At 29.0% G+C, this 23,104-nt stretch overlaps 1 protein-coding gene and 1 long non-coding RNA gene across 2 annotated transcripts; one reads left to right on the forward strand and one right to left on the reverse strand.

The window, feature by feature from the left end:
- The first annotated feature begins 5,482 nt into the window (after positions 1-5,482).
- LOC129616485 (ADP,ATP carrier protein) lies at positions 5,483-11,303 on the forward strand. Its single transcript, XM_055532134.1, has 5 exons — positions 5,483-5,643; positions 10,171-10,473; positions 10,538-10,665; positions 10,725-10,959; positions 11,017-11,303. The coding sequence occupies exons 2-5, from the start codon at positions 10,174-10,176 to the stop codon at positions 11,257-11,259; spliced, it is 906 nt and encodes a 301-aa protein (XP_055388109.1). The 5' UTR covers positions 5,483-5,643; positions 10,171-10,173; the 3' UTR covers positions 11,260-11,303.
- A 3,164-nt stretch (positions 11,304-14,467) lies between these two features.
- Positions 14,468-17,927, reverse strand: LOC129616491 (uncharacterized). Its single transcript, XR_008697555.1, has 4 exons — positions 17,817-17,927; positions 17,276-17,762; positions 17,021-17,189; positions 14,468-16,907 (listed from the first exon to the last, which is right to left on the reverse strand). It is a non-coding gene; the product is annotated as an uncharacterized LOC129616491 (long non-coding RNA).
- Between the last annotated feature and the right edge of the window lie 5,177 nt (positions 17,928-23,104).

Below are 23,104 nucleotides of genomic sequence, written 5' to 3' on the forward strand. Positions count from 1 at the left end.
GTGTACGCCTTTAAGAAACACTTTTACATTTGAAAGTGACCTTATTGTAGCCCATTCAGAAATATGTTTTATTCTAACTAGATAATTTATTTTCATAAACAACTCAAAAGCATAACTAGTTTGCAAACATTATATTTCCAAAACTGCTTTGAATTATGTTCAAAATAAAAATAAAGGGGTTAAAAATATATTTATTTCAAAATTAGCTATGAAGTGTGGTTGTCGTTATTTCGGATATAGTTCGTGTCTATTCTGGTTACAAAAATTATCTAATTTAGATAAAATTTTTCTCAGTATGTGAATGGAAATAATTAATTTCTTGACAGTGGTACAACATTTCGTATATCGTCGGATCAAGCCTGAGCACCTAAACACAGGGGCGCTACTGAAAACTTGAAAACTCTTTTTTTTCTAATTAAATTGAAGTATAAAGTATGTACCTACAAACGTTATACTTCATTTCCAACAATATAAAAATCGTACATGAAAAAAAAAATCAACTACACATAAAATACGACATGGATCTGTAATATTTATACAATACTCGTATAAGAGAAAGTGTTCATACAATTATGTAATTATATAATTGTTCATATCTACATACATACATATTATCGCTTGAAATAATCCGCAGAGCGAAGACATTTTTTTCTAAACCATTCTTTCAAACTGCTCCTGCAGTTTTGTTGCATCTAGATGTGGTCAATTTATTTTTCATCGAGATAACTACCATTTTCCTGTCTCTGTACCGTTCTCCGTCGAGACTACTGCGTTTTCTGTTGTGTCAAGAGAGCAGCTTTAATTTTCGTAGAGCTGATTTTGGACTGTTGAATAATTTCTTATGCTCGATTGATTACAGCTAGATTTTCATGCTTGATGCGGATGTCGACGGTTTTCTGCCTAATGTTTATTTCTGTGCCTGTAATTAAGGATAGGATACGTGTGACTTCGCCCCCTTGGTATGACGCTGAGTTTCACATTGAGAGGAATTCTGCTTAGTGTGCTTTTGTGACATCGGGGTCAGCGGGAGATCCTGTGCCACTTTTCCAGTACTTATGTTTCGGTTGGTGGAGATGATAGTTTGTCTCCGGATTTTGAGGCTGCTGATCATTTTCATTTTGGTGGTATTTTTGCTCTTAGTGGTATTTTTTTGGGTACTGATGATGTTCTGCTGGCTATCGAGCAGTTATGTTGTGACTGGTTTCCTGGTCTTGATGGGATTCCGGGAGTAATGTTTTCTTGCTTCTTTATTTAACCTACCCCTGCTTGGAAGGAGTCGTATGTTGCGCCGCGCAAAGAGAAGGGGCTATCCTAAAATATGGGCTATCCTTAGCTCTTGGAGAGCATTTTTTTTAGGTACTTCTGTTATTCATTCCTGTCAACACTCATACTATTAACATTATACTATCCCGATATTGATCAGTGGTTGAATTCATTGGGCAGAGTGGCTTATTTGAATATGGTTACTGGTATGGTTAATTCCAAGTTTACTAGTTACTAACACAATATTTTTTTCTTACAATAATATTCTTAAATACATGGTGATTCAGTAATCAGTGCTTAACATATTTTGGTTATCGAAAATTAACAAAATTTTTGTCCAGGATTAGTTGTTAAATCTCAAAAGTAGCAATTTTTATCTCATAAGACTCTTGTAGAGCTATATTAAGAATTCTTTAAGAATATTACTCTTATAATTTCAGTCTTGTAGAAAACTACAAGACCCTAATGAGATCTTTATAAGACAAAGGAGCGCAATTACTAGAGTCATTAATTCTTGTAATGAGAGTTAAGCTCCCATTAAAAGAGTTTTTAAAGCATATAACTCACATACCAAAACTAGTATGAGAGTTACGAAAACTCTCACAAGCCACTTATAATAGTGTTACTAGAAAGAGAAAGCAATACATTGTAGAATAAATATATCGATCTTACTTCAAACTTTATAAAATATATATCTATTCCACTTTTAATAATTGTTTTTTTAACAAAAATGAAACAAAATATACATATGTTTGCGTATATGATATTTAATCAATAAATATTTATATTCAAAAACTTAATATCGTAAAATTATAAATATGGGAAATTAAAATCATTGTTTTGCCATGATTGTATATCAAAAAGTTGCTGGCATTAAAACTTTATTGATAAAAGTTGATGTTGTACTTCGAAAAAAAGCAACGCCAACTTAAAATAATTAAAATTTAAAAAATTTTTAAACATATTTTTTAACCCTATAATATCTTATTTCTTTTTTTTTACATAAATTTGAAAGTAACTAAAGCTTTATTATATTCAAAAAAAAACTATAATTTTGCATTTCATTAACTTTAATTTATTAATTTCTGTACAATAAATATTTTTCGGTTAAAATTTGTATAAGGAAAGATGACAATACTAAAATGGCCGTGCGTGACAACTAGACTTATAAAGGAATTCTTTTAAGAACAAAATTCTATAAGAGTTGACATCTTATAACAAATACTTTATGAGAATTAAAATTTTTCATGGCTTGCTGAAAGTAATTTTGCTATGAATGTAGCAGAATTTTTAACACTAAAAGTGCTAAGTTTTTAACACTAAGTGCTAAGAGTTGAAAAAAACCAAAAAAAAGAAAAAAAAATTATGAGAGTATGGAGCGTGGTATGAGAATTTTATGAGAGTTTTGTTCAATTTTTTAGGGTATTACTCTTAAAAATTGTTAATTGGGCTAAACGGTTTCAGAGGTATAGAGAATTTAATGAATTTTTACAGTTCTCAATACAACGTGTAATTGTTTATATTTATTATTAATTTTTATAAGTGTTACTAATGGAAAATTCTTCATACAACTGCAAAACAGACGATGACATAATTAAAGGAACGAGTCAATTTTATTGAAAAATTTTTTTTCCTCAAACTGGACTAGAACTAGGGACATACAGCTTTCTAGGCGAACGCTCTACAAACTGAACTACAGAGGCATATAGAAATTACCGGCGAACTGTTCTTGCTTTATACTGTAATTTACATGTTTACCAAGTATTGTATATACGACAGGCTATATTTAATCTTCTATTTGAATCGCATAATCACAAGAATATATAAATAGGCGTTATGCCATCGGAGTTGGGTTTTTATCATGAGCTATAGAACTTGTTTAACCATATGTATGTACGAAGCATTTATAACGTATGTGTCATTTGTGAGGCCAATTTTGAAGTATACTTGTCAAGTTTGGGCAACCTATCCACCTAGTGGATATTTATTGTATTGAATGTGCTCAGAAGATATTTTTGCGATTTGATTTGAGACGTTTAGGCTGGTTTGGTCTTTTACGATTGCCGCTTTATGAGATTAGGTCGATGTTGATCAATTTCCAGTTATTGATCAACATCAACTTAGCTTCATCATTATCAGAGGCCACCCTGGCCTCCCCATTGTTCCCCATTGTTAGGGCTTGTTTGTTAAGGATAATGTAAGGCATCTTAAGGCGGTTGAGGTGTGCAATGTTCGCTATTATTCTACAGATATGTCATTTGTTTGACTATTTCCGAAAGAAAAGATTATAAGATTTAATATCTGATTTAATAAAAATAAAATTGATACATTAGTTTAATCTTTTATATCACATTTTACTTTACTCACCAAATGTTTCAGATATGTGTATCTATAGTGTATTCTATCAAATGATGTATTAAAATGCTGTTTACAGTTTTCTTTGGAATTTTTAGCTCAGTCAAAATATTGAAATAAAAGGAAAATGCTCTGACAAAGAGAAAGAGAACCAATTTACAGTTTTTTTAAATACGAGTAAGCATTTCCAAGAAGAAAAAACTAAACATTTGTTTAATCCCCTGGCTTTAATAGCATGTGGTATGAATCACTACTACTTTTGTACAGTGTAAGTAAAATACTGTAACATGAGATAACAACAAAATGACATTTTTACATTTTGCCCACTTTTTTACTTTAAAAATTAACACATATATTTTCCTAAATTCGAAATACATATTCATTTCGTATATCCATACTAGTCGTTTTCTTTTTTCATAACTTGAATAATTACACTACGTTTCCTTCCTCTTTCCAATATATTAAATTTGAAGTTTTGTAGTTGTGAAATTTCTGTCTTCCTTTTTGAATCCAATCTATAGAGTGCAATAACATACCAAACGGAAAAACAACACAAAAATATTTATTTTTTTATGATAGTGCAAAGAATAATATAAAATAGGAATTGTGTTTTTAGAACTCAAAATTTCGTTTTTAAGAAAAGTTAGAAATTTTTAAAATCAGTAATGTATCATTCTTAATACATATATTTACATTATATCACTTAAATTCTTATCTATTTAAATTATCTATACTATTTCACCAGAAAATCAGTTGGAAAAAACTGATTTGACAATAGCAAAAAAATGAAACGCTGACACTTATTGGAAGAAAAAAATTATGCATATATTTCTATAATGGAAAAAATATGTAACTACATTGAAATATTTGAACTTTGTAGGTTTTTGTTTTTATAAAATGTTGGACTTTATTGCGGTACGGATATCTACCCTACACACTTGCACCCGCTCGACCAATTACAGAATTTTCTTATTTTGTTTTACACATACAAACATATTAGATATTTTGACATATCAAAGAAAGCTGTTTGCCATTACAAAATATTACAAAGTTTCCATAATTTTTCTGATGCTCCTAAATACTAAAGGAAGGAGCAGCTTTGTTTCTATCTCGTAGTTACACATATTTTATAGTAGAGGTTAGACAGTAAAATAAAATGAATACGCTCCTGTTACGACTGTGACAATGCTTGGAGCAAAGAAAGCGACAAGTAAAAAAAATTTGGCTTCTTTTGATTGTTTTTTCATGATTCCTTTAGTATTTCTAATTGGTTGTTTCCGTATATAGTTTCTGTATTGAAAAATATGGCAATTGTTTGACTCTAATAAATTAATACTTATTAGGTGAGGAAAATATCTGAACTGAAAAGTAGAAAGATTGTATGTTTTATTTTCTTTCATATTGAAGAAAAAAATTTGATTGGTAAAGTCACAGAATATTTAGTTATAAAATTTAAGATTTCATTTGATTTTCATCATAAAATTATAAGTTTTTCCTTCATTTATTCTGTAGAAAATTTGAAACGAAAATCCATACTACATGCAAATACTGATACATATTTTAAATATGTATATATGTCATTTTATAGGGATGGAATAATTTTTTACACTGGCACTCGCTTGATTTTTGTTATTTCGAATTTAATATACAAATCAACATTGCTTTTTTTTTAAAAAAAATTAACTATTTTTAGCCAACGCAAAATAAAAGTGGCAACAAAATGCAAATTGGTGAGAACGCATAATTTGTGTGCACAATCATAATATTTGTTGAAAGAATGGAAGCTACACTAAATTGCGAATTCAGCTGCAGGGTTGATCAGCATTTGAAAATTTCATTGGAGTCAGCTTCATATATGTACATTATCTAACTTCTATTTTTGCCTTACAGCTATTTAGTTAATTTAGTGAGTGATTGTAACGGGGCTGTTGAGGATTTGGCAGTCGAGAAAAAATTAGGCAAAAAAAAAAAACAAAGTTAAGGCTTTATCTTTAAATTGTGTGATAAATATTTAAATAATATAAGGTAAGTTTTAATTATAAATAATTCTATTATATATACTATACTATTATTAATGAAGAAAATTAATTAATTTAATTGTTAAATTTAAGTGATGTGAAAGTTACGTAAGAAAGAAATTTTAAAACGGGAAAGGTGTTATACTTCTAAAATACTTAGGTTCACAAAATAAGGCAATTAATAATTATTTAAACTAAATTTTACAAAGAACAAAGTAATTTTTTACATGTGATTGCTTACGCCATTTGCAAATGTACCAGTTTATCTTTTCTGTACATCATAACGTTCTTAATTTAAAATTATTTCCATTAACAAAGTTATATAATAATTCAATGTCAATATTTCAAGGTGCATTTAGAATAATTTTTTGCTAATTGTTGGTGGTTAAGTAACAATTTTTTAATATTGCCAAATCTCATTTAATATCGTTTAAAAAAAGGATGGTTTTTGTAAAATCTAAAAGTTTATACATGCACGTACGTATATATATATATATGCATATACGTAATGTGTATATGTAAGTATATGTATAAGTACATATTAAAGTATATCCATACTTACGTGTAATGTTGGATATCAAGGACAAAATTTATTTTTTGGCGCATGGCACCAAGTTTAAACTTATATAATTTTTTAAATAGTATGAATTAATAAGTTACATATGTACATACATATATAATTTTTTCTTCAATTTTTAAACCCTTTTTCTATAAATTTAAAATTTAATTAAAGAATGTTTTTAAACGTGCATACATACATATTATGTATGTGGAAAACGTACTTTCTAATTCCCAAAAATTCTTTTGTACACTTAACTATCATATGTTAATAGATCCGCATACGTTAGGTACATATGAAATCACCTATTTATATACGTATGTATGTATAATAGAAAAATTGATAACTAACCGAAAAAAGTATAGGCACAGTAAGAAATTTTATGTTTGAACCGAATTTCTGAAAAAAATATAAACTCTACAGAAAAACACTAAAAGCAAAATTTATTCATTAATTCATTCTTTATTCAATACGTAATAACAAATTTTTAAATTCGTAAACGAAAACTCAAAAAATAATTAAATAAAAATTTTAACGCCAATTCGGTGCGAAAAAAGTATAGGCACAGCACATGTTTTATCTTAATTTATAAAAAAATATTAGTAATTAATATGAAGTAGGCATTCCTTTTCGTTTCAAAACTTCTTTTAGTCTGTTAGGCATTGAGAATTGACTAGATTTTAAGTAATACTTGGTTGAATATTCGCCCATTCGTTTGCTAAAACATCCTTTAATTGGGTCTTAGAGGTAATGTGATGAGTTTCAACCCTTTTTTCTAAAGTATACCATAAATATTCAACGGGATTGATATCTGGAGATTGGGGAGGTATTTTTAGAGTACCGGAAACATTTAATAGTATCCACCCTCTTACAATATGTGCAGTGTGTTTCGGGTAATTATCTTGTTGGAAATGAAAATGATTTCGAGGACCCAAATTGACTGCACTTTTCTTAAGATTTTCCATAAGAATATTTATGTACATCATCTTATTCAGTATTACTTCAATAAACACAAGCTCCCCAACTTCAGATGTGGCCATACAACCCCATACCATTCCTCCATCACCTACATGTTTCACTGTTGCACATAAATTTTCTCTATTCAGTTCAGTGTTACATTTTTGCGACACTTTAATTCGACCGTTGTTGCTGTAAAAATACCGATTTTTGGAATAAAGTTTAAAGAGCAAATTCAACATTTATTCATATTAATTTAAAATTTTCACATTAATTTTATAAAATCATAAGAAATAAAAGGTAGGTAGGTACCTACCTAAAACTACATTACGTAAAATAGCTTTAAGGAAAAAAAAATAATAAAAATTGAGTTATTTCAAAATTAAAATGTCTTGGAAGTATATAAAAAATGTGCTACATCTATTTTTTTTTAACTTATTGTGTCTTGATTTTGATGAGTTATGTATAATAATGAATTGGAAAATTAAATAAAGTTGGGTCAAACCAATGGTTTGTATTGTAGCACTTTTCCCTTCAACAAGTGAAAATACTGCTTTTAAAAACAGTCTATGTGTACCTATCACACTATTAAAATTATTTTCATTCATACACAAAACTCTTTCTAGGATTGCATATTTTTAGGATGACCGATTTATGCAGTCTTTGAAATAAAGCAAAAATTAATATAAAAAGGGGTTAACATAATGCTCGATTCTTCCAGCAAAATGAACTACTTGCCAATGTCTAAAAGCCCCTAAAATTTCAAGCTTCTACAAGCTGGGGTCTAGAAGAAAAACGACATCAAAAATTTGGAAAAAAAGAACTTTAGATAACGGTAAATTTGAACGGTCATTTTGTTTTTCTAAAGTTTAACTGTAGTATACCGCGCTAGGGAAAGCAAGCCGCTGCCTTTCTGCGTTTGCAAAATTTCAAAAATGCTTATGGTTTCATTGCAACAAATAGTTAAAAAAGGTCATTTTTAAGGTTTTGGGGGGTATAACTTCTAGAGGGGGTGAGATAGGTAAAAATTTTGTTCTACGGAAGTAAGTTTCTAGTAAAGATCTATGTACATATAAAATTTCAGCTTTCTATCTTCAAGGGTGTAGAAGTTTTGTAAACAAAAAAAGTGTCCACGGACGGACGGACGGACGGACAGAGTGAAACTAATAAGCACTTTTTTCAAAAAATTTTTTGGAAAAGTGCTAAAAACCATTAAAGTTAGTATGTATTTTCTAAATTCTAAAATAATGAATTCTTTATAAATTGAATATCCTCTTATTCTTATCGCCAATTTGAAATATATATTTGCTTCGCCTTAACTATTTAAGCTTAATTTTTTGTTGTTTAAGTGGGTAGGCACATGTACCTACCTAATTACCAATTCTTATTAAATGGTAAGTCGATCAATACCTTAAAATGAACAAATTTAGGTAGGTCTTAGGTGCCTCTAGGTAAGAAGTTCATCCTACCTTCCTTCATTTTATGAACATAGGTGCATACTATTATATTTCTTACATCTATCTAATCGTAAAAATCAACTTAAGTGGATAATATATTTAACATGGTGAAACTTTAATTTTCAGATTGACGGGAAATTAATACTAGCAGAAGTTTAATGTAGGTACCTACCTACTTTATTTCTACTCTGAAAAATAAATATATCTTACATATGTATACATAGAGTATTTCAGAAAATGACCAAGAAAGAGCTATGGGTTTCACTATTTATTAAGATAAATAGCAGCGAGATTATCTTAAATTTAGGTTATTGATCATAATGTTATTTGTATGAGTTAGATGATATTATGTTTTCTATCGGTCGAACATGTATAGAGTTAATGTATAAATTAACTTTAATAAGTATTGCCTATTATAATATATATACATTTATTGTCCATTTTGTATCACTATTTAAGAAGTTATCTAGATCCCCATTTGGAATTTACAATTTGGAATTTAGTTTTTCTACTAATGGTATAGACTTAAGCCAGGGATGCGATAGCTCAACCATATTTTATTCTTCGGCAAACAACAGAATATGAATGTATAATTGTTTAAGAACATTTAAAGTGAAATGCTTTTATTTATTGTCGTCAGTACGCATTAAGTAATGAATTTTTAATGAACTGTCTTCTGATGCTTTTATTTTTTTTAGCAAAGTACAGAAAAAAATATTCAAAATTTTAAACAAAACCTTTTTTTTATTCAATATTTTTTTTGTATTTTGTTATGACTACATACATCGTAGACACATAATTTAAAATACTGAAAAAATAAACCGACTATTAGTGAATAAAAAACTGAAATTGAGAAAACTTAGAATAAATAAAAAAAATTCTCTTTATATTTACTAAAAAAATTTAATATTATTTAACTTAAATCGTCAAAATTTGTTCATATCATTGACAACCTTACTTCACGATTAAAAAACAGCACTAGCTTTATGAAGATATGGTAAAATTATAGCAACAGTGCAGTCTACCCTACTTAACAACATTTGAAAATTCATCTCAAAAGTTCCAAGTTAAATTTCTAACTTTTAATTGAAATCAGAAATTCGATCGTTTTTGGGAAATCTTCATGACCCATGTAGAAAGAAATTATTTTTTTGTGAGGTAGATAAACTACGTGTTTTTTGAGCTCATAAACTACTTAATTTTTTTTAGCTTAATTGGTTGTATTGAAATACTGGAAGAAACTTGAATGCAGTAAATCCTATCGTAATCACGTAAAGTTGAAATTATTAATATGTACTTTTATTTCTAAATAATTTATAGAATGAAAATTATATGCATTAAAATCCGAAACAAAAATTTAAATTTTTATTAAGAACTAATAATTTTCATTCCGAAGATTTTGTTTTTGAAAAAGACACTGACATAATATGTTAATTATATAAATATATGTACATGGTTCAGTGCATATACATAAACATTTTCTTTTTTAATAGCTGATCAAATGATAACTATGCATATATTTTTAGAAAATTTATACTTTTTCCATCTTCCATATTTTTAGATAATGGGTGGAGGTTTGACAGATCCAGTTGCTTTCTTGAAGGATTTCGCTGCCGGAGGTATTTCCGCCGCTGTGTCAAAAACAACTGTTGCGCCAATTGAACGTGTAAAATTACTTTTGCAAGTACAACATATTTCAAAACAAATTTCTCCTGATAAGCAATATAAAGGAATGATTGATTGTTTTGTGCGCATACCTAAAGAGCAAGGTGTGCTAGCTTACTGGCGTGGTAACTTAGCAAATGTTATTCGATATTTTCCTACCCAAGCCTTAAATTTTGCTTTTAAGGATAAATACAAGCAAGTACGACTTAATATTATTTTTATATAATCAGGCGTGTTATTTATAAATATATATCATTGAAAAGGTTTTCTTAGGAGGCGTTGACAAAAATACACAATTCACTCGCTATTTCATAGGTAACTTAGCTTCTGGTGGTGCCGCTGGGGCAACTTCGTTATGCTTTGTATATCCTTTAGATTTTGCCCGTACAAGGTAAAAATGTAAAAAAACTTCATTGACAAAATTTAACTTTTTTTAATTTCGATTTCAAGACTGGCTGCTGATATCGGTAAAAGTGGCGGAGAACGTGAATTCTCAGGCCTCGGCAACTGTTTAAGCAAAATTTTCAAAACAGATGGTATTGTTGGCTTATATCGTGGATTTGGCGTTTCAGTTCAAGGTATTATTATTTACCGTGCCGCGTACTTCGGCTTTTATGATACAGCTAGAGGCATGCTCCCTGATCCTAAAAACACACCTATTTATATCAGTTGGGCCATCGCTCAGGTAAGATATAAAAAAAATTTGCTTTAATTATTCTAATTAAATATCCAAAATTTTTAGGTCGTTACAACAGTCGCGGGTATCGTTTCATATCCATTCGATACAGTGCGTCGTCGTATGATGATGCAATCAGGGCGTAAGAAGACAGAAATTATTTACAAAAATACTTTACATTGCTGGGCTACAATAGCCAAACAGGAAGGCTCATCAGCCTTCTTCAAGGGAGCGTTCTCAAATATTCTCAGAGGTACAGGTGGTGCATTTGTACTTGTACTTTACGATGAAATCAAAAAATTACTGTAATTTACTAAAATAAAGTAAAATTAATTAATGACGTTTAAATACAATTAAGTAATTTTTTTTATTTAAAAAAAACAAGTTATAATATGAATATATATTAATATTTAAATAAAAATACTTCTAGTAATATACTTTGAGAATCTTAAGTAAAGGTCAAAAATTTTCAGAATTGCATCTATGACGTATCCGCACACAATTTTCTGAGATGTCAACAAAAAAGTTGTCGATGTGTTTATGTTTAATAACGTTATTATGGTTGTGGAACCATTTATTAAAATAAATCACAAAATTAAACATTAAATGGTTATGGAACCATTTTAAGTTAATCGAATATTCACCGAAATGATATGATTAACGAACCGTTAACTTCATTCAAGAAAAAATCGTTTCTATTGAGGTTAAAAAAAAATTATATTTCAATATGTGTGTAGGTTATAAAAACAAAAAGATATTTCTAAAATTTTATTTTTAATTGATATCTTAGTTTATTATTTTATGAAACAATTGGTTTCATGTTTTGATCGAGTGTCGGTTAATTCTATTATAAGTATCCCAGTAATATTAGTGATGATGAGGAAAATGAAAATATTGCAAGGATACGAAGATGTATAAGGATTAATCAAATCCATTGAAGTTACCAGAAACTGAATCAATATAATTGATTTTTTATTAGAGGTGCCAGACCGTTTAACTCCATAGTTCCGTTCACATTTCTTCCAATATACTTTTATTGAGTCCGAACTTAACTATCACAAGCTACGTCCGGATGGCTTTCCATTAGTTTTACAAATTTTGAGGGCTGCTATTGGTTTATTTGTTTTAAACTAAAAATTTATGAGTTAGTATTTTATGTACATACATAAGTAAACATATATAAACGCTACTTTTGTTTTACCATAAAAACAATTATTTTTATTACAAGCTATATATGCTACATATGTATGTATGTATGTATGTAGATATTAAAAAAAGTTAAGTTTTTTTTTAATTACATTTGCCTTGTTATAGATGTTTAAGAATTAAAGTTTGTTTCCTCACTAATGGTTTGTTTTTTCATAATAACCTAAATCATAGTTTTAATATAAAATACGAATTGAAAATCACAAAATTTTAAAAATTACTTCTAACGTTATTCGCCTAGATTTTAATTCGTCATAAATTTTTTAATGTGTGAGGCGTTTCAACAAAACATTTCAGCGTTGGATGTTTTGTCAAATCGTGTAAGCGAAATTTTTTGGATCCATGTTTTATTTCAGTTGGTTTCAGTGCTTTTGTTATTGTTGTTGGTTAATGCGAATTTTTAAAAAGCAAAATGGATAAATCTAGTATGTAAATATGTAGCTAAAACATTTTATTAACCTGTTAAGCGATTAGTTTTTCCTAGACAGCTCGGTTTACTTTGCTGAATTAATTTTAAACGAAGACGTTTTTTGCTTAACTTTAAATTTCATAGCAAATGCAATTTTCTTTTTCGGTATGACGCACATATACGACTTTAACTAAAAAACCAACTTTTGAAATTGACGCATATACACAAGAAAATCTCTTAACAGGTTAAATAACTAGAAATTTTTAAATAAAATACATACAAACATTAAAACAAAATATTTTATTAAAATAACCAATAGAATTAAATACAATGCGTCAAAATTTTTAAGCTCTCAAATACAATTGTATCGAATAACAGATTTTCAAAAAAAAAAATGCATTTAATTTTTTGCTATTTCACTTTAACTGAATTTGCCTTTGCAGTTCTAACAAAGATCTGCAATGGCAGCATGTTTTCGAGGTTTGCTCCAAAGAGCATCCTGTTTTTGGTGGTAGAACTGCAAAAGTTCTGTTGTCCATTCGACAACAGAAAGTATTTTTCTGCTTTTATATTCATAACCCGATTTAGTAGGGAATACAATTCAAACTTTTTGAAACCAGAAGTTTTTTTTGGCGGCGCTGCTTCGGTAGTTCAATTGCAGCGCAATTTTAGCTAATAAGATTTCTCGCAGTCAGAATTGCAAATGCGGATTTAACCTTTTACTTAATGATTCGAAAGAAACTGTTAATGCGATTATTCTTTTACAATGTAAAAGGATCCTCGAAATCCTGTTTCACTTTTTTTTTGTACAAGGACTAGTACTAAGTTAGAACTGAATTATCAAGAACGAAGGTTATTTTGTTTTTTGACAAGTGAAAGCAAGTTGCTTGAGTCATAATTACGTATGTATGTATGTATGTATTTTATTCAAATATTTAAAAGAGAAATTAACGGACTGAAAATTTTGAAATCAGTAATTATTTAATAATCCCCTCTATTATGAACATCGGTATCGGTCGATATATTATCGGCAGTTCTCATCGGTTTTGGGTTTCTTCTGTATTATGAACCGATACCGATAAAAATATTTCAACCGATTAAAAGAAGCTTTTTCATACAAATTTTTGTTTTTGTAAATTGGAGAAAATGTTTTTTTTTCTAATGACATTTGTTTTCTTTCAAAAGTTATTTTCAAAAAATTTTTAAAACTATTTTGAATTTGGTTTTGATGTGCTAAAAAGTTGTAGTAAGAAAATTATTTTCTGTTAAATTTGTAAAATAAAAGTATACATATATCGGGAAAATGTCACGTGCATTATATTTTGAAAGTGAAGAAACGCAAGCTATTCAAAGACGACATATAAGAGATTCAACTAATCCATTGGATTTAGACAACAAAATGTATGTTTATGTACCTATTTTATTTTATTATTTATATAATATGTACACATTTTTTAGGTTTATCCAGAATTTCAGATTATCATTCCTTGCCAGGTTTAAGTCCTCTTCCATTTTTTCTACTAACCGCGCAATTTGTTTTTTGTTGCTTACGATTTTACTCCTAAATAAAATATATGAATAACATTTTGAAAGAAAATAATTTAGAAAAAATGCTTACATTTTAAAAAAGCAATTAATTACACCAGTTTCCTTGATAAAATGAAGATTTTACAAAAAAAAAATCTGTCGTCTAAAAATTTGTACCCGCTTTTAAATCGGTGAAAACCCGACAATTTATCGTTTTCATAATACCAGCTAATACGTTTCCTATACAGGGAAAAAAAGCTTTCCCGACTCCGATAAAATTTACCGATAAACAATGTTGGTAATACAAACACAAAATTTTGCCGATAAATTATCGTTTATCGGCCGATACCGATATACATAATAGAGGGGAATATTGAAACGAAATTGAATCCAGTACTGCATGTAGTAACAAATGCTAGTGCGAAACAAGAATGGCATGATAATAACCTCCACTGAAGAAGAACTGAATAGATGGAAAGTATACTTCGCAGAAACGAACACCCAAGAAGCAGACATAGAAGAAGAACCAGTCATAAATTTCAGAGAGGATGCCACAATCAATCGGGGCCCCTCAAAATTAAGTGAAATATTAGCGGCTACAAGAAAATTAAAGAAAAATAGGACCGAAGCTATCGATGACATACCTACTGAAGACTGGAGTACACTTCTGCAACTGCATTAAGGCTAATAATATACAAGATAAGGCACGAAGAAAATATTGCAAATGATCGGAAAACTGGCACAATTATACATAATTATCCCAGGTCGCAATGCAGAAACTTGAGAGGAATTACAACACAACAGCGTTGTAATTAGAATTCTAGCCCTAATAATATTTTCCAGAATATTGGGAAAATCAGATGCGTGAATCAGAAAAGAACAGCAGGTTTTTGGCAAGGTCGTTCGGTGCGCAGAGTATGCCAAAATATCGAGCAGTTAGTGGAATGGAACAGGCTAACCTATGGAGACACAGATTTTCTGTAAAAATCTTAAATATAGTAAAGTCCCTATATGAAAATGCAGAAACAGTAGTATTGCACAACGGTAGACTAGGTGCTTCAATAACAACAATAGCAGAAGACGGACAAGGATACCCCCTGTCCTCATTACTATTCTTCACTGTGCTCGACAAGTACATGAAAGGAATAGTAGCGCACAGGCGAGGAATAACCTGGCAGATACGCCAGAGATATTGATAGTCATATTGAGCTGCTCAGTTAAAAAAAATGCAAATAACCATCAACGAGCTTAGAGTAAAGGTAGAAGCTTTTGGTCTCCGCATAAACCCAGTCAAGAATAAATGCTACAAGTCAATATATGTACTTACAAAATACCCAAATTGAGGTAGCAGAATTTGGATACTTGTTGGGTGGTATGGAGATGGACACAAATGGCAAGAAGAATCAAGATCAGAATATATGATGCATGCGTATAATCTTGCTGGTCTACGGGAGGTGAGACATGGCTTGTGTCAATAATCAACATTAAAAAATTACAAGTACTCCTGAACAAGTGTCTCAGAATTATGTGCCGCATCTTCTGGGACAGAAGAATAATGAACGAATTATGGGTAATTACAAAACAAGAACTAGTCTGTGTCCAGATAAGGAGAAGAAAGTGGAGATGCACAAGCCACATTCTGAGGCGGCCAACAACATCATTGGCGCGCCAGGCCCTTGAGGGGAATCCGTAAGGAGAAAGGAGTATTGGTAGACCAAGAACAACTTGGAGAAGAATCCAGAAGTTAAAAGAATAGCGCAAAAAAGAGAGTATTGGCGAGGATTTGTGGAAGCCCTATGGAATATCTCAAAACAATGTATAATGTTTAATGAAAGCTCTTAATTTACATTACATTAAAAAAAATTGACATTTACCCCGGTTATATGGCAGTACGACCGACATATTTTTGTTACGTCAGTAATGAATGCTTCGAACGTACTTGAAGCCGACTTCACTCAAGCTAATCAAAAAGTTTTCTTACTTGACTTAAAATGTGTTAAAAATGGCTTTAAATGTAATAGCTGTACGTATTTTCGGGCTTTCAAGATGACATAGTAAAAACGCAGCTTGAGTTCCAAGTTCATTTTAAGTCAATTAACTACTGTTGCTTTTTTTCATAATGCGCTATTTCCCGTAATGCAAAATGTAGCAGTTTCCTTTTTACGCTGGTTCTATTTGCAAAAGAGGTTGAGAAATTTTATCAAATAAAACAAAGTGAAATTTTAATCCCTTATTACTGATCTCACTGTCTTTTTTGATTTTTTCATTTTTTCCTGTCTTTTACAGAAATTATGAAGAAAATGAATATGTTAACATGCCCGCAAATTTGAAGTAATCATAAAAGAAACTGTGTTTTTGAAAATCCAGTTATAACTTTTCTGGTAAACGTAATAAGTGAAGACGTATTATTATGTATTATTCAGCAAAGCTGTGCACGGCATCGGTGAACGACTTCTGTTCTCAACCCAGAACAGCAGTGGATGAAATGTGCAGTATTGTGATATAAAGTGATACACACTTTACAACAGCTTATTTCACGGTTTTCATTGAGTTCTCTTGAATTTGGGCAGTCTTGTTTACATATGTGTATCCTATATTCTGACGTTTTACCGCCGAAAATCGCTCTTGTTCTGTTTTCAACATAAATACTGACTTTGAACATTAGATGCTGCCAATTAGTCATATAGGAAATATGAAAAAATTGGCAATATGATTGGTACTTCCACTTCCGATTTTTTTCATTACTTGACGTAAGAAAGTTTTCTGTTTTTCCTGAGAATTTTCAGTTCAGCAATGAATTTTAAAAACACATAAACTGAAATTAAAAGAAATTTTCTTAAAAACATTCCCAACAGTGATTTTTTTTTATGATTCAGAGGAATGTGAGCCGTACGATCATTTAAACGCACGGCTCATCGAAATACAGACCTAATCCATGGCCGCCGTGATACTTTGTTCAGAATATTTGTTCTCCTATTTGGTGCTCCGTAGTATTGTACTTCTTCTCCTTTTTTGAATTCTCTTTTCGAATATCCTAATATAAACCAATATGCTTCTCTAATTTCTTTAAACTTTCTTTCAAAAGAGTTGATATTTCCTAAAAAAGTTATTAAGAAAAAGTTAATAAAATAAATTATGCCTAATAATATTAATTTTTTTTTTTTAGAAAATATTTTTACTTACCTTAAAAATTTGTAAGGGATGGCCACATAAATGATTTTTCCCTCAATTTTGCTCGAAGCCCGTCAGGTTTTGCTCCACCATTTCATCTTTACTTGACGTAGTATATATGTAAGGCTTCTAAAAGTTATATCAACCGCTAAAGAATCGTAGTAAAAAACATTGTTTTGATATTTGCAAAAATTTTAACCAAAACACATGTTTACGAATGTATGTATGTACATGTAATTCTAAGACTGGAAAAATATGAGGCTTTTCAAATTCGAGTAGCAGCTTCATTATCTGTCATTTTCGTTGGTATTTCTATTTCTACATCTATTGAAACTTCTATATTATTGCTTCTATTCCTGGTGAGAGTACTCCTTGGTAATAATCTGTAGCATTTCTCCGTCAGCTTTATAACTCACATCTCCAACTTGAAAATTGCTAGTTTTTTTACTGTTTTTTTACTTTCAATAGTTTTTGCAGTTTCAATATCATTTTTGCCACGCTTAAATTTTTTTTAAAAATAGTTAATCAATTAATTTTGTAATTTTATACACACCTCAATAACTAAACATCTCAACTCTTTACAGAGTTTCAATTAGAAATGAAAAAAATACAATAGATTTCAAAACAATATAATGCCAAAATTTTTCAATTTTTATTTAAAAACGTTCAACTTTATTTCAAAAACATTCAACTTAAATTCAAAAGAGTTAAACTTAATATCAAAAACGTTCGTATTGAAAATGAACAAATTGTTTCTTATTTTGACAATTTTTGAAGGTATACCAAATATAAAAAATTTAGATTCAAATTAGTTAATTTTTAATTTAAAATTGGAACAATCTAAAATCAAAAATGATATTTTTATTTTGAAGTTTGCATTTTTGATTTGAAAGTGTTACATTGAAATTAAAATATTTCAACTTTATTATGAAAATGTTCATTTTTGATTAAAAAATGTTTCGTGAAAAGTTTTAAAAAATGTTTTATAATGCCACATTTTCATTTCAAATACGTTCGTAATTAATTCTAGAATGCATTTTTTCGCTCAGTGTAGTGACAGAGGAGACGATGGAGGACTTGAAGTTTAGAAACGTACAAGGCTTGCATTCCAATAGGGAAAAATATTAACTTTATTTTATTTTCAGAGTACATGAAAAGAGACCTCGTACTTGTCAGAGCTCGCATTAATGTTGGGGGCAAATCGATCAGTGCAATAGGAAGAGATGCCCACTCATCATCGAATGTGATGCAAATGCACATCGCGAAGCATTGCGAAATAGCAACACCAACACCTGAGTTGAGTCTCTGTTAGAATTTTTAGTTAAAGAAAACCTAGAAATATGTAGGGAATGCAGGTACCGAATATCACGTTTGGCACCCCGCTTTGTGTGTTAGATATCATGTTTGGCGTATATGTGTTCTTGGACATCGAGGAGCCTTTCGACAACACTTCGCATGACACGATTGCCAGGGCCTTGGAGCGTAGTGGCATGAATGCCACCATCTCTTTATGGATGCCCAACATGTTGGCTACGAGAGTTGCAGAGACTGATGCGGTGCAAAGCACCGTTGGAGTTGCCTTGAGAAACTCAATGAATTGGATAGGCGCAACTGGGTCACTCTGTGTCAAGCGACGGGCCTAACACAGAGTTAACTCAAAAATTACTTGAGTTCGCGAGGAGAATAGGTCTTGAGCGAGTATTTTAGAGCATGCTTCGCGTTCAGGTGAGGAGGGAGGGAGGAGGGGCGCAATTTATATGAGGTCGCGGTGCACTGTTATTTCGGTTGTCCAAATCTACAATCTAGTATAAATTTTATTTAATAAATATAATGAGATACGCTAAAAATTTTAGGCCTTTTCATAAACACAGTATATCGCGTTATATAGCAAGAACTGCGCTGTATTTGTATTCATAAACAAATGTTGCTAATCAAGTTTGTTCATAAACATTGTTAACCTATCACAAAAATATTTAAATTATCATAGCTAGCGCAATTAAATCAGCTGTACTTTTTTTTACTTGTTTTTGCAGTTTGGTTTTACATTTTTAATTGTTAAGTGTTGTACTTAAATATAACAAAATTTCTTTTTGTTTCAGTTTTCTTTTTTTGTTTTTCTTAATTTTTTTTTTCTGAAATGGAATTTTTCACTATTTGGTTCAAAATAAATGACTATTTTTTTTAACGACATTTTTTGTTCATGAACACAATACTGCAAATTCAAAATAGCAAAAATTTTTATACAACTGTTAAAAATATATTACGTATGTATCACATTATTGTTTTGCAGTATTGAGTTTATGAAAATGCACTTTATTATCAAATTTCTTAAAATTATTTAAAAAGTTGTTTATGATTTGACTGAACCTAATATCTGTTGCAAACTCTTTGACTTTTTAAATAAATTGACTCTATTTTTTCAAGGAATAATAATAGAATTAACCAATGAAATTTATAAAATAAATTAAATTTGTTCTTGCTAAAATTCATTACTGTAATTAAGACTTCTCCAAATATTTTCTGTGACATCCAAATTACAAGTAAAACGCAAACTTTGCAAAGTTTTAAAGTAAAATGAAAATTTTTTACAATGTTAACTGGTTCAAAATGTTTAATAATTACTTAAACTTTCAAACCATTATAGAATGATAGCATTGAAAATTTGGAACAAACATTTAACAATTTTTTTTAAATTTAATTTTTTTTTACAAAAAAGTAACCCAAAACATAAAAATAAAACTTTGCAATTTTTTTAGTTTATTTAGGTAACATAAATATGTGTTTGTGCGGTGTAAAAATGTTATAAAACTGTAACTGCGTTGTACATGTATGTATGTATAAAATTTAAATTTTTAAATTTTCGGAAAACTTTAAAATTTTTAGATTGATTTGCTTTGTTTTCACTATGCAACTTTCAAAAGAAAGAGTTTTATTATGCTTAATTTAAGATTAAATAGAGAAGCTTGATTCAACTAATTCAACAAAATATCAAAAATATCAAACGGAAAACACAAATTCAGTATAGCACTTGATTAAGCTCCCCAGTAAATAGTTCTTTGATTTTAAAATTCCCTTTTTCTTTACAACAACATATTAAAAGAAACATTTATAAAAATTAAAACCAGGAAAAATACTATACACTTTTTATCACTTTGTGGAGATCTTTCTCACAAAAGGCTCTCCACCCCTGACTTAATTTTGAAATTATTGCACACACCTTCATACACTTTCTTAAATCATTACATATGCGGTTAAACTTGGCTCAATTTTGTTTATATTACCTACATAACGATTCACACACATAACTTATATAATTAACTTTAATTGCGAAAAATGAATTAACTGTACAATTCATTTTTCTCTAATCAAAATTGTATAAAATAATTGGAAATTTTGTACATATTCTTCTACATTAATGTAGTCACAGTACAGTTCAGTTGAAATTAATTTTAAACAGGTGTTATTTAAATTATTAAATTTTATTACATAAAATTTATTTTTTTATTAAAACTTCAAGTTAATTTTTATATTTATCTGATAAGTATTTTTATGATTTAGTAGCTATAATATTATAATAAATTTTATATAATTTTATGTTTATATATCTATAACTTTATGTTTTTATATATTTTATGTTGATATCTAGAATTTAAAATTTTTTGTGTAGTCTGGTGTAGGACAAATAAAACAATGTTCTTTTAACTTTTCACCAACTATACCGATTTCCCTATAACAAACAATTTAAGAAAGTCGTTGAAGAATATTAGGAATAAGAGTGGGCCCAAAATCGATCTCTGAGAAACACCACTGCTAACAACCTTAATAGAACTATATGTATTTTTAAAATTTATAAACTGCCTCCGGTTTGCCTAATAGCTTTCCAACAAAGCGATCGAAAACACCGAAACCCCATAATAAGAAAGCTTTTAATAATAATTGATGATTAATGGTGTCAAAGGTCTTTTTCAAGTCGTCTCAATCATCTCAAAAAAATCAGTCAGGGAGTTCTGCGTACTTATACCCTTTCTCAAACCTTGATCATGATACAAAAAACTATTAGAGACTAAATGATGCTTTAACTTCCTTATAGTTTTGTCGTCATTGATTTTAGCGAATATCGGTCTATAATCGAATATTTTCTATAATTTTTCCTTATCTCTTTCATTAAAGAATTTTAATTATTTCAAAAATATCTATATTATATTTTACAAGATTTTTCCAGTTCATGAACAGGTATACATATAATCTAATAAATAACAAAAACAAAAAAATGAAAATAGCAAAAGAGAATACTGGGTAGATACATTACTCAATTGATTGTACATACTGTAAAACAAAAACAAAAAATGAAAAGCGAAAAGCGAAAAGCGAAAGAGAATAAAAAAAGAGTAGTAATATTTTTTTTGTTTTTTTGCTTTACTACCATAAACAAAAATAAAAAGCAAAAGGAAGCGAAATATTTTAAATGAGTTAAGTAAGAGTGAAATAATTTTTTGTTGTTGAATTGAACATGGAATGGAATTAAAAAAACTAAAACTAAAAATTGTGAGAGATATAAGAACACGAATAATGTTACGTTACGTACTTATCTAGATAACGTTACGTACTTATCTAGATAACGTTGTTTAGAAGGAAATTTTTCGTTCTTAATTGTTAACTAATTCTTAAATTGAATTTTAATCATATCTATGTAATTAACAGTGACACATATTACATCTTAAAATTTATTAAATTAAAAATATTTCCATTACTTTTATTTATCATTAGTATTCAAACCAATATGATATTTATGCATATACAAGTATATACCTGCATATGTATGCCATAATATTTACAAATTTTTCTAAACTTATTTTAAAATTGATTGCCACAATCCTGTTTTTACAACAGATAATGCTGCTTATAAGCAAACCACAGGGGCCCCTAGTGATTACTGAATTGTTGTTTTTAAAGAGAGACAAAAATAGTATAAAGTGCATGTTAGAAAATTAAAAAGTTGGAAAAAGTTTGTAAAGAAAAAGCGTAGGCATATGTTATTACGTGTTTACGTTGTTTTACTTCTAGACTCAACTTTGCCTTAAAAAATGAAATAATGTTACATTTTTATGTTAATAAAATACAATTTAATTTTATTACCGAACGAATTAGTGCATGTTGTCTTTGTTTCATTTTATTATAAAAGTTTCTGAAATTTAAATAATATAAAACAACGCACGTTTCCATACGTTAGCTGACAAAAAACATTTTTTTCGAAGAATTAAAACTTAGAACAATATATGGAAGAATATAATGTCTTTATATCTAACAAGTCCCAATTCTCAGAGAGAAACTTGAAAGCACGACCTTATTTTATATGGGTTTTTTAAATCGAAGTGGCTATTTTTTTAGAAGAAATATTAAAATAAATTCACACTTATCATAAAGCAGGTAAAATTTAGAAAATATATTTGAAAAATCAAAAAAATATATTAATATTTTCATTGATAATTATTTTAAAATTTAAAAAAAGGCGGAAAAACAACAAGCACAACCTTCGCCTTCAACGTTTTATATGTTACTGAAAGCATTTCATTATTTTTAAGTGAACAGTTTTTTTTCTCATAGAGCAAGTTAACTCAAGATGGGAAGTAACTGTAGTGTCAAGTTGAAAATATAATTAATGAAAGATAATTATTAAATATTGATATGAATACATATTAAAGAAAAAATTTGAAGAGGGAATTAGAAAATAATATCTAAAGTACAATCAAATATTATTTTTTAAATACAAATTTTATATACACTGCTAAATTTTACCTTTATTTGTGAAAAAAATTTTTAAAACTTAATATATTACCTAAG

Source organism: Condylostylus longicornis, unplaced genomic scaffold (genome assembly GCF_029603195.1).
Source record: "Condylostylus longicornis isolate FDR11 unplaced genomic scaffold, ASM2960319v2 ptg000226l, whole genome shotgun sequence".
Lineage (NCBI taxonomy): Eukaryota > Metazoa > Arthropoda > Insecta > Diptera > Dolichopodidae > Condylostylus > Condylostylus longicornis.

Bases quoted from the DNA above. Each gene is read 5' to 3' on its own strand.
- LOC129616485 (XM_055532134.1), top strand. From the start codon at position 10,174: ATGGGTGGAGGTTTGACAGATCCAGTTGCTTTCTTGAAGGATTTCGCT. The intron at 10,666-10,724 runs GTAAAAATGTAA...TTCGATTTCAAG, and splicing joins TTAGATTTTGCCCGTACAAG to ACTGGCTGCTGATATCGGTA. The intron at 10,960-11,016 runs GTAAGATATAAA...CAAAATTTTTAG, and splicing joins TCAGTTGGGCCATCGCTCAG to GTCGTTACAACAGTCGCGGG.